The following is a 12,829-nucleotide window of genomic DNA, read 5'->3' as shown; positions in this document are numbered from 1 at the left end:
TCAGTGGAATGCCAAAGCTAAGAGAGGAAGGAGAAGAAGTGATAGTAAAGAAAGCCTATATCAGCCATCTCTTAGCCTATATCAGCCATCTCTTTTCTTGGCTTCAGAGGGTTAAAATTGCTCACTTTGGATGAGAAAGGTCAAGGAGTACAACTGCAAGGGCTGAAAAAAGAGGGGGTGGCGATTTACGGAGTAATGTGCCAAAGGCAAAGGGATAGAGGTTTAACAAATTTAATTGAACCTTTTCCAAATTCAATTATTCTTTACGTTTGATAACTGAAACAAATAAAGCAGATAATGAGCACCTATTTGATAGTGAAAGTTGGAGCTAGAGTCCAGCCAGAGATCAGAACTGTACAAAGACAAATCTTCTTGAGCTTTGCTTGTACAAAATTATACTATAGTTTTCTTGCCTGATTACCACTTCAGAATTCTCCGCCATAAGATTGCGCGAAAAGTTGTAAGTAGACCTGTTATTTCCGTTTCTACTCATGATGATGCAGTCCTTCTGCCAGAGCCATGGGCATCACAAATAGGCCTTTACTCTCCAGCAATTGGGTTGCCATTGAGGGATTCACTTCCAGCAACTTGCCCATTGTCTCTTCCAGAGGTTCAATCTGTTGATCATCAAGAATGTAATGGCCACACCCCTGCAAATCAGTCAGAACCTATTACGTTCTCCAATAATTATTTTTTTGTATAAACAGAGTCTAAGAGTTTGATTAGTAATGTAATTGTTATATTGGAATCATGGACGGTGGTACCTCAAGGAATACAAATGGTATAGAAGTAGGTTCACCACCCAATCTGCTCCTACTAAGATCCTGCACAACCAGGATTAAGTTACCATAAGTATCCAGCAGGATTAGTTAGTTACAGGATGCTGTTAAGACAAAGTAAAACATGATGCAAAGACAACCACAATAAGGAAATACGAAACTAAATTGAATAATGACCTGAAAGATGATACAAGATAAAGAGCAATAGAAGCAAAAAGGCAGTTATTCAACTGTGTTGCCTCAAGATTTAATAGCACCAACATTAACACGACTATTAATCACCTCGAGGCACTGAATAGGTAACCAGTTAAACCATTTATCCAAATAATTGAATTACTGGGTTCAAGAACTATCCTGAAACAGTAAGCAACCATAAACTCCTGAAGAAAAACAGAACTGTCAAAACTTACAAAAAATACTAAAACTAATTTAGAGAATGTACAACTATACAAGAAACACACTCAACATAGGCTTATACATTTAGGAGCAACAAGTATAGCATCAAGTGAATGATTATTTATGTTTGCTTAAGAAACAAAGCATTTTAGGAGCCTAACATGTTCAAAGCTGAATGACAATGATGATAATGGCAGTGGAGTTAAGTTCTATTGAATGCTTGGGAACGATCTGGTGAAGAAGAGGTTATCCACATTTAGCTGCAAGACAAATAGAATACACACAACAGTTTCCAATCGAAGGAAAGTTATGGGCTAGCACAGGCACAATTTTTTTTTCTTTTCGAGTAAGAATTGCCTGCTTTCCTCTAGACCGCCTGGCTTGATGGTTACCAGAGACAATGCAATCCGTAGATGGTATTGGGCAATCCTCCCCTCATGAGCTAGCTTTTGGGGTTGAGTTAGGCCCAAGATTCTCTCTTTACAAACATATAGAAGAGTGGCATAAGAATTACATGGTATGGCTATTTGCCGCTTAATTTGCAATTTTGCCTATGGCTCGTTAAAGTCCTTGTCATGCAGACAGGCACTATCAACGTCAAACACATGACAAAATTGTTGTTGCATTAATATGTTTTATTAGCCAAATTCAAAATGCTCAGGCATTCAGATGTTAGATCATTTGAAGAACAGAAAACTTCTGTATCCATAGTGTATGCAGGCTTATTTTACACCAAGGACATTATATAAGAACGCATATGTACCTTCATCTGAAACTGTAGATATTTGACGTTGTCAATGATTTCCTCCATTAGAGATGCTGTTCCAACCTGCAAAACACCACTTCTCTATTCTTTTAATTCATTGCAGCAATTATGACATTCTTTTTCTGTTTTCTTATTTACAAGCATGGAGCAAATTAGCATGAAATCAGAACATAAAACCACTGCTTCACCTATTCTTTAGGAAACAAAAAACCCTATAATGCATAGATGATGCCAATAACTAGTTCTTTGTATTCTCCTACTTTTTGTGTTCCACCTTCGCGTGCACAACTTCTACAACATCTGAATATGCATTTTGAATAGCTAAGCAATACACATAGAGGTCAAATGCTAATAGGATGTATTACCTGTTTAGAGCATGAAAATAATCCTCCCAATGCATCTATTCTTTCAGCGATTCTCATCCTGCGACGCTGAATCCAGAACCAGCTATAATTAGGTATCAGCTAAATGATATTACCATGTGAGGACTGTAAAGTTTAAGCTTCCAAAATTATGAGAAACTCATAAACGCAGAGGGGGAAAGCAGAATATTATCTTGGGGGGGCCAGATCTGAAGAAGTATCAACCTTACAAACTTAGGTAGTCATATTACACTCTCTGATCATATATTCTGTATACTAAGGATTGTATAGATCGGAAACAGCCTCTCTACCCCACAAAGGTGGGGGTAAGGTCTGTGTACACCCACTCTCCCCGGACCCCACTTGTGGGGAATATACTGGGTATGTTGTTGCTGTTGTTGTTGTATTAAAGATTGTATAGAACATACTAAAAATAAAAGACACTTGACACTCATAATGTAGGCCTCTCCTCTAGTATTGCTAGTAAGTGGACTTTCCTTCTTGTTTGAAAAATACCTAGGACCTCTTCTCGACTTTGGTGTTTCATTACCACATTGCTTGCAATAAACATCCAATAGTAAGACCGTTAAGCAGCTGTGATATCAGCACAAAAATCATATCTGTTATAATTTTACCGTCAACATAGTGTAGGCAAAGATTTGCTTCACACCATTCTCACCACCACCAAGCTCCACCGTCACAACTCCTTCCCTCCCCTCCCCTGCCTAGCTGGGCCAGCCCTTCGCCCCTACCGCCCTCATCGCCCCCTCTACACCCTCCTCTCCCCTATCCAGTCCCACCGCTCTATCCCCATCATCATAGCCCTCCCTTCCAGTGCTGTCCCCTATCCAGCTTCTAGACCTTCCTGTTTTTTACATATCCCACCCCACAATTTCCTCTTTTTCCTACCCCAACCCCTTGTCACTCCCATTGTTCGACCCTCTTTTGCCCAATCACTAATTATCCCCAACACGCCCGAACCCTATATTAACCCCCACCCACTCACCACCATGGTCATCTCATCAATCTATTCAAGCATTGCTTCTTTCTTCTGGGTTACTTTTGGGAATAGTTTAAGCTTTACAAACCCACAACACATAACTATGTATACACGTGAATACATTCATACATATACATATTGCACTGCACATAATTACTCTGTTGTGTTACGCATATGTAACATAGCAGGATGTTAGCAACAAAATTGCCTCTTAGGCTGTTTCTCAGGGGAGGTTAAACTAATTCACCCAAAGTAATAAGAAAATCCGGAAAATTCATAATCAAAGACAGAGCATCTAAACTTCCAAGTAAAGACTCCAAAATGCAAAATGGGATACAAGACTAATATTTTGACAAATAAATACTCCATAAGCAAAAGGGCTGAAGCTCTTTATTGACTTATCCCCGCCATACAAAGTAGAAAATGTTAATTACAACTCCTGATGACGAACATCTGCGGTTTACTAATTGTAAAATCTTTATAAAATTTGCACTAACTACAACAAACCCTACAGAACACATCTTAATAAAATTTTCTTGAAGACCTCATAATCATGAATATGTACAAATAAAAAGGATTTAAATATCCGTTTACTCTAAACTGAAGAGAAAAGAACAAGTAACGACTGTACTAGACTAGTCATCGAACGGCGGCGGATAGAGCCGTCAGTATATACAAGCTGAGATAAAATAATCAATTCCCTTATGTTTGCATACAGCAAGAGACAAAGGAGGACTGGGGCATGGTCCTTGTCAACCCCCCAATTCTGTTCATGTGTAAATAGATGGCCATAGAAAGGTGGGGTTGACCCTAGGTACTACTTAAATGTGTATTTGAAGGATTAAGGCTTACCTTATCAGACAATGCAGCTCTTGAATTTCTAGAACTTTTGGAAGGATTAGATGATCCAGCAGCTGATGCTTCAGAGCAAGGTCCAGAAGCATGCCTGACATCTCCTCTTGGCTTCCGTGTCTGCCACCGACAGACACAAGGTTATATGCATGAAATAGTCACAAATCTGTTTTTCCAAAGTTGGAAGTACAGAGGAAATAATCTAAAAATTACCACAAAGCACCTACTTGATGTTTTGAGCCAATTGAACAGTTGAGTGGCAGCCCTTCATAATAAGGCCTTGAATATCTTATCTGCTGAAAACAGGTGTTAGAATTCCAACTCTCTCATTAGAGATGAATTTAAACAGTTACCATAGTGATGTTACCATAGTGATACAAGAATCTTGCTTGATAACAAAATATAGCTCCCGAAAACTTTAATCTCATATCTGGTAAACCACTTGATTGTCAGTTTTATTGGTAAAGCTTGCAGATAAAAGATCATACCTCCTGGGAAATCATGTCAGCTGAGCCATCAACTAATCTGAAACCAGAAGCTTCTGCTGAAGCATCCACTTGAACCTCAGAGACGACATTCTCTGCAAGATATTCTACATAATTTTGTGGTGTTTGCTTGTCATGGATCCACTGAGGTGAAGGCACAGGAACATAATGGATCCCATCAATTCCAACTCCAGCCGTGTACTGGTTGTTAAGTTCATGGCCCTGTAGATAACAAGAATCACTTGTACTTCCAAGAAATGCCCATTGTGCTAGGGCATTTGGCTGATTCTCCTCTCCCATGATACCAGAGAATGGACCACTAAGCTGAAAGCAAAACAGAAATTGTTATTTTGGTAAAAAACATAATCTTCCTAATAAAGATGAAGTCAAATTTGCATGGTTAAGAGGGGAATAAGCTAGAGTTTGGCCATAGATTTTGGATCAGATTTTGAAAATTTATTTTTGAAGTATTTTCAAGTTCAATTTCACTTCCACTAACAAAACTTCAAATTTTTTCCAAGTAAAATGCATGTCCAAACACAACTTCAAAAACTCAAATTTCTCAAAATCTATGGCCATACGGGATATGAGAAAGTTACATACTACTTCAGCTAGAATAGACATTCATTTTCAAATGAAGAGCCACATTTAAAAAAAGCTCCAACTCTATCAACAAGTATATAAGGACTTCAAAAGAATGAGCTTAAACTTTTGCATTTCCTTTTCCTCTATCAAGTTTAAGGAATGGGCAACAGAGCAAATGCTTAGCATTAAAAAACCTAAGAACATCAATTAATAACAAGCTGACATGATCATTCCAAATACAACACAATAGCACTTGGATGGTTAAATTTAGCTATCCAAACTGTTAATCCTTCTTTTTTCCCTTTTTAATTGGGTAAACCCCAACCCCAACTTCCCCCCTTGGGCACCTCGACTAATTCCTGCCACCTCCCAACAGCAACAGGTATCAGCTAACTCTGTCCACCAAGGTTAGAGTGAAGAAATCACCAAGTGTTTTGTCTCTGCCGAGAATTAAACCTGAGACCTCATGGTGATCAACTCACTTCATTGACCACCAGGCCATACCCAACCCCTTGGTCGATAGATGATAGAAGAGTGTTTTTGTTCCTCCTAAAATTCAGATTATTCAAATTTTCTTTTGTTACATTTCCAATGTTCATTTGTCAGTTCAAAATTCTTATAAAAGTAAATGGCGTAAGAGGCTTCGGAAACACAAATATATTTCATTTTTAAGTCCACTTCTTTATGAACACTGACAATAAAAGCACCAAATAAATCAAAAATGCATATACGTGAAAGAAACTCACCAACTAATTTAATCAAAGAATAAGTTGTACCTGAATTTTATGTAAAGAAATGCTAAATGTTGGAAAGATGATGGAATATTAGGGTTCTCTAGGCTGGTAGCTAAAATGCGCTCTATAGAATTGGTACGTACATATCCATGTAGCAGAGTAGGCAAAATTACCATTTTTTTTCAATTAATTTTAAAATTAAAAGAGAAAGAAGGGAAAATCTTTCTAAGACAATAGTTTTACACTAATCCTCTGTTTTGCTTTGTTTGACTGTTTTTAGTTTGTTTTAAAATATTGAGTTTTTTATATATTTGAAATTCTTAAAATTTTGACTCTACATTTTACTGTAATGACATGCTTTTATAGTTGTAGAAATATGAGGATATTTAACCGATCTTAAGTCTTGAATTAAAACTCGTGCGGGCAGATTTACAAAATTCTGCCTTGCGATTTTTTTTTTTTAATTGAGCTGATGTTCGAACTCACAATCTTGGAGTGTTAGGCGAGGGGTAAAATTTAAAGACCATCAATTTGAAGGGCAAAAATTAAAGACCACCCCAAATAAAGGGCAATCCGCGCAAAAAAAAACAAAGCACTAATTTAATCAATTAAATGTCTAACACTTAAGCCATATTCCCCAAAGTTTCCAAAATTATCTATTCTAGGTAATTCCATGTTCAATCGCCTTAAATAATCCTAACAATGGCGTTACTACACTTCTTTGAGTTGTTAAACTTTATTCCTTCCGGATAAAAAAAAGTGTTTACTTAGCTATTTGTACACCCCTTAAGAAAATACTAACTCCTAGACAAAAATAGGTGATTTGACTAAAATATCTCTAATTAAATAGGTATTGGGATTTGATCACATAACACTTAATAGAGGTAAATCTAAAAAAATAAGATTAATTTTTTTTGATTTGATAAGTGAACACTTTTTTTCACCTAAGAAAAAAAAACTAAGGGGACTTTTTTTTTATCCGGAGAAAGTACCATTAAAGACCTATTACTATTCATCATCTTCGTCACGTGCCCACCAAACTTCATTAATTACAATTCTAGATTTTGCATTTATAGCCTTCAATCACCAACTACTTACTTCTATCAAACATTTATTCTATCATAAAAACTCATAAACAATCTATGATATTCATTGGTATGAATTTAAAAGTACATCTTCAAAGAAATCCTAAACTTTCCCTCTTCTATTATTTTTGAACGATTTCTTGAAATAAGTCAATGTTGAAGACCAATGATAGTGCTTAATGTAAAATATATACTCATATTATTAATATCTCAAATAAGAATAAGAATCATCTTTGAAATTTTTATAATATCCACTATTAATTTGATCCAAAGCAAATTTAATTATATGTTTTGTGAGCCTTGATGGTAGCCTTCATAATGAAGGAAACCGTTTTTGAATTGTTTTTATGGCCTTCATTTAGATTGTCTTTGTGGCTTCAGTTACTCTTAAAGTTTCAAAAAAATTTGCGGACAAAAGCTAAATATTACTACTATATAGAAGCATGGGTCTCAACCCATGCTTCGTCGTCTGTTAAGCACTAAAAAAAAAAAAAAAAAGTGTGGTCCCCATATTAAACTCCAACCAATATTAAATAAAAAAAACACCAACCAATATTTAAAAAAAAAAAGTAAAAAAAGTGGAACTCACCATCTCCAAACTCACGAGAAAAAAAAAAGTGAACCCCATATTAACAAAATCAAGCAATATAAAAAAAAAAAGTGAATCCCATATTAAAAATACAAACAATGTAAAAAAAAAAGTGCAGACTTTGTATTCGTAGCAAACACTAATATAATAAAGTTTTAAATATGGAGCACAAACTACAATGTTATATTAATCGTGTTTTGAACATAGTATCATATATTGACAAAATCAAGCAATATAAAAATAAAAAAATAAAAAAAAAGTGAATCCCATATTAAAAAAACAAACAATGTAAAAAAAAAAAAGTGTAAACTTTGTATTCGTAGCAAACACTAATATAATAAAGTTTTAGATATGGAGCACAAACTACAATGTTATATTAATCGTGTTTTGAAAATAGTATATATATATATATATATATATATATATATATATATATATATATATATATATATATATATATATAGAAGCATGGGTCTCAACCCATGCTTCGTCGTCCGTTAAGCACTAAAAAAAAAAAAGTGTGGTCCCTATATTAAACCCCAACCAATATTAAAAAATAAAAAAAAAACACCAACCAATATTAAAAAAATAAAAAAAAAAGAAGTAAAAAAAGTGGAACTCACCATCTCCAAACTCACGAGAAAAAAAAAGTGAACCCCATATTAACAAAATCAAGCAATATAAAAAAAAAAGTGAATCCCATATTAAAAATACAAACAATGTAAAAAAAAAAAAAAGTGCAGACTTTGTATTCGTAGCAAACACTAATATAATAAAGTTTTAGATACGGAGCACAAACTACAATGTTATATTAATCGTGTTTTGAACATAGTATCATATATTGACAAAATCAAGCAATATAAAAAATAAAAAAGTGAATCCCATATTAAAAAAACAAACAATGTCAAAAAAAAAAAGTGCAGACTTTGTATTCGTAGCAAACACTAATACAATAAAGTTTTAGATACGGAGCACAAACTACAATGTTATATTAATCGTGTTTTGAACATAATATATATATATATATATATATATATATATATATATAATGTCCAAAAGGGTGGGCCCAATACTAAACAACACCAAGCAATATAAAAAATAAAAATAAAAATAAAAAGAAACTATATAAAGCATGGGTTTAGACCTATGCTTCGTCGTCCATTGTCCCTTAAAAAAAAAGGGTGGGCCCCATACTAAATAACACCGAGCAATAAAAAAAAGGAAGAAAAAAAAGTGGAACTCACCATCTCCAAACTCATGGGAAAAAATAAAGTGGACCCCATATTAACAAAATCAAGCAATATCAAAAAAAAAAAAAAAAAAAGTGAACCCCATATTAAAAAAAATATAATGTTAAAAAAAAAAAAGTGCAGACTTTGTATTCGTAGCAAACACTAATATAATAAATTTTTAGATACGGAGCACAAGCTACAATGTTATATTAATCGTGTTTTGAACATAGTCTATGTATATATATTATATGCATAAAAATAGTGCAAACTAATAATGTCCAAAAAAAAAAGTGCACCCCATACTAAACAACATCAAGCAATATAAAAAATAAAAAAAAAGTGAAACCCACCATCTCCAAACTCACGGTAAAAAAAAGTGGACCCATATTAACAAAATCAAGCAATAAAAAAAAAAAAAAGTGAACACCATATTAAAAAAAAATAATGTAAAAAAAAAAAGTGCAGACTTTGTATTCGTAGTAAACACTAATATAATAAAGTTTTAGATACGGAGTACAAACTACAATGTTATATTAATCGTGTTTTGAACAGTATATATATATATATATATATATATATATATATATATATATATATATATATATATATATATATATATATATATATATATATATATATATAGAGTGCAAATTAATAATGTCCAAAAAAAAATGCACCCCATATTAACAAATCAAACAATATTCATGTAATTTTCAAAGTATCTCATTAAGTCAATAATGATTTTTCATTCTTGCCACGCGTATCAATCCATTAGTGGGAGCAAATGAAATTGCTTTTCTTCAAAAGGTTAAGTAGTCAAATCATACAATTTTTTTTTTTATATTAGCCTGAGATCTAATCTAGATATTAAACTGTTGTATTTGCTATTCCGTCATGTCATTTATTTGTTATGTTTACTAAAATAAATATACTTAAAATATTTATATTTTAAAATAAGATAGAATATAATTACTTTTTTATTTTTATTCTTACTCTAATAAATGTGAAAAGAGATTAATGTCGTAAAAAAAATATATCAAATGAAGATCAAATAATGAATAAGGTAAATTAGTCAAATTATAATTCTAATCGACGTTTTCTTAAAAAACCATGCAAAAAACAACATGACAAGTAAAATGAGCTAAACCGAGAATATTTACCAAAAATTAAAAAATAGTATTTCTTCGTTTAAATAGAAAATCAATTTCTACTTTGTTTCGTTTTAAACATGTAAAATTAATTTAATAATTTGAATTAGAATTATCCAAATCAAAATTTGATAAAAAATAATAAGTATTTTACACCTTTAAATTAATCGAATTAAAATTGAAAGTATCAACTGATGCTTGAATATTGCTATTGTTTTATCTCAAAGAGAGGGAAATATTTTCCTTTTAAACAAGTTTTCTCTTTTAAAAAATATTAATAAATTTGCCGATTTTGTATTCGCAGCAAACATTAATATAATAAGGTTTTAGATACGGAACACAAACTACAATGTTCTATTAATCGTGTTTTGAACATAATATATATATATATATAACAAAGACAATCTAAAGTGTTGGGCCCGTGCGCAGCACGAGCATAGGCCGTCTAGTTTTGCTATATATATGACCGTATGGGACCATATTTGCGCAGAGCAAAAAAAGACAAAGCAAAATTCTTTCTTCTTCTCCTTCTCCTTTTTTTGGGTAATTGTGCTTGTGCAAATTCCAAACTTTCAACTAGGGGTGTACATGGACCGGGTTGGTTCATACTTTTTAGATACCAAACCAAATCAATTGCGACGGGTTTTTTAATTTATAAACCAAACCAAACCAATAAAATTCGGGTTTTTCAACTTCGGGTTTTTTCGAGTTATTCGATTTTTTCGGGTTTTTTCCCAAAAAAATCTTCATACAAAACATATGACTTTTACTTCAAATATTTCTTTAGTCCTAGTAAGATACAACTATTTAACTAAGGTGTTTCTTAAGAAAATAACACAAAATGTGAGATGGGTGATGACATCGTATTAAAATGTTCAACAAAAAAGATAATAAAATTGGTTAAAATAAATATTGCTAATTAATAAGCCATAAAGAAAATGATTTTAATCTAAATACTAAGTTATGCTAAAATAAGTACGGCTAATAAGTATTAATTACATGACAAAGAAAAAAATTAAGTTATGTATTTTTACGCTCTAAACCAATTATGCAAAACTAAAGAATAGATATCCAACATTACTGTCAATCTTAGTATTAGAATTGAATTTCTTTTGTTAGCATTAGTGTTGAGTTGGTTTTGATTTAGACTTTATTTGAGTTACTAACATCCATGAGATATAAAACTTATTGACATTCAAAATTCTAAGTTCAAGGATATGATCAAAAGACAAAAAACTATGAAAAAATTTAAGAAATATTTACAAATTACATTACAAATAAATATTATTATGTATAAAATATTTTAAAAATCGAATACACGTAATGTCGGGTCGGTTTGGTTCGGTTTGACTTTTTTTTAGCTAAAACCAAACTAAACCAATTATAGCCGGGTTTTTTTTTCAACACCAAACCAAGTCAAACCAAACCACTAGTCGGGTTTTTTTCTCGGTTTGACTCGGTTTATCGGTTTGGTGCGGTTTGTCGGTTTGCTTTGTACACCCCTACTTCCAACCACTAGTGCAAGTGTTTGGAAGTGTTGTGGAACCTTGGGGAGCGACTGGACTAAATGTTTGCATCACAGTCACTCCAAGATCACTTTCAAGGTAGTGGCTTGCCACGACGCAGCGTTCATCCGATAAGTTGATTCTATCCTTTTGTTCATTTTTACTAATTCAACATTGTTAATATTTCCAACAATTTGAAAGTGATCTATTTTATACAATATTGATTAGCAGGATATGAAGAGGTAAAATAATTCTCTATATATTATGGTGATGAAACGTAAAATACTTTTATTTCCTCTCTAAGAATGTGGTCTTGAAAAAAAAAAAAAAGATGAGAAATCTTTTTTGTCTAAAAAAAAGTGAGAAATTTGGCATGAATAAATTTGGGTAATCGGCTGATATAATTATTGTGGTCATTTCTCAAGTGAATCTTGTGGCTAATGCAATAGATTGAGGGTTAGACTCTTGTATTACTAAGCAAATTTGTGCTAACAAAGTTAATTTTGTGTCACCCAAGTTAAAGAAGAAGAATGATTTATTTATGTTGGTGATTCAAAAACTACTCAAATTCTTGAAAACAGAAAATTCTTTTAAAACTTGTAGTTGAAAAAAAAAGAGAGAAGGGAATTTTGGCAATTGTTCTAATATTTATTTCAAAACGTTTGTTGCTTATCATGATAATGAAAGTTGATCGGATGTGTGTTATATATTTTTAAAGGAACTCATGTATATGATGGAGCATGATATTTTAATATTAAATTATAATATTAAACTAAAGTACATTATTTTAGTGGGTATGAATTGGCAAGAAAGAGGTTAATTATTCCCGATTTATCAAAGTTGTGAGCTTTTGATTGAAGGAAAATATTGGCTTTGTTCATACACTGCTCTTGTTCATGAAGTAATTTTATTATTGAGATGTTTACTTCGACATCGTTGTTTAATTTCATATGCAGTTATCTTCGTCAGATAACTACATTTTTGGAGACATGCTAAATATAATAATAACTGAAACGATGGGCAGTGAGGCTATGGGACAAAGAAAGATTTGAACAGACACGAACCCGAGACAATATTTTTTTTTTGTTTTGGGGGGAATGGAAATAGTCATATTTAATGGGAAGACAAAGACAATCTCAAAGTGCAAGGAAAAAAAATCAGGTTCTATTTTCTTACAACTCCACTCTAATTCATATGAATCTACCCTTTCGTTTCTTATAAAATACTAGTGATATAAGTGATTAGGGTAGATATCAATTTTTATGATGATCTTAAAATGCATCTAAGTGTTGGACCATCACATATCATATG

At 32.5% G+C, this 12,829-nt stretch overlaps 1 protein-coding gene across 3 annotated transcripts; it reads right to left on the bottom strand.

The window, feature by feature from the left end:
* Positions 1-215: 215 nt before the first annotated feature.
* On the bottom strand, positions 216-6,160 carry LOC132052331 (transcription factor bHLH7-like). 3 transcript variants are annotated; one of them, XM_059443824.1, is made up of 8 exons: positions 6,002-6,160; positions 4,644-4,964; positions 4,383-4,451; positions 4,156-4,275; positions 2,307-2,372; positions 1,939-2,004; positions 765-824; positions 216-650 (listed from the first exon to the last, which is right to left on the bottom strand). In XM_059443824.1, exons 2-8 carry the CDS (start codon positions 4,938-4,940, stop codon positions 486-488), a joined length of 843 nt encoding a protein of 280 aa, XP_059299807.1. In that variant the 5' UTR covers positions 4,941-4,964; positions 6,002-6,160; the 3' UTR covers positions 216-485. The 3 variants fall into 3 exon arrangements, with proteins under 3 accessions (XP_059299807.1, XP_059299822.1, XP_059299814.1); XM_059443839.1 differs by having other exon boundaries at positions 4,383-4,448; positions 6,002-6,159; XM_059443831.1 differs by lacking the exon at positions 6,002-6,160 and adding an exon at positions 5,420-5,540.
* Positions 6,161-12,829: the final 6,669 nt, after the last annotated feature.

The sequence above is a fragment of the Lycium ferocissimum genome, chromosome 1 (assembly GCF_029784015.1).
Source record: "Lycium ferocissimum isolate CSIRO_LF1 chromosome 1, AGI_CSIRO_Lferr_CH_V1, whole genome shotgun sequence".
Taxonomy (NCBI): Eukaryota; Viridiplantae; Streptophyta; class Magnoliopsida; order Solanales; family Solanaceae; genus Lycium; species Lycium ferocissimum.
Note: the sequence above shows the minus strand (reverse complement) of the source record. Positions and strands in the feature narration are given on the sequence as shown.

Coding starts and splice junctions, on each gene's coding strand:
- LOC132052331 (XM_059443824.1), bottom strand. CDS start 4,940: ATGGGAGAGGAGAATCAGCCAAATGCCCTAGCACAATGGGCATTTCTT. Junction 4,452..4,643: donor CTGACATGATTTCCCAGGAG/GTATGATCTTTT, acceptor ACCTGTTTTCAG/CAGATAAGATATTCAAGGCC. Junction 2,373..4,155: donor GAGCTGCATTGTCTGATAAG/GTAAGCCTTAAT, acceptor TTCTGGATTCAG/CGTCGCAGGATGAGAATCGC.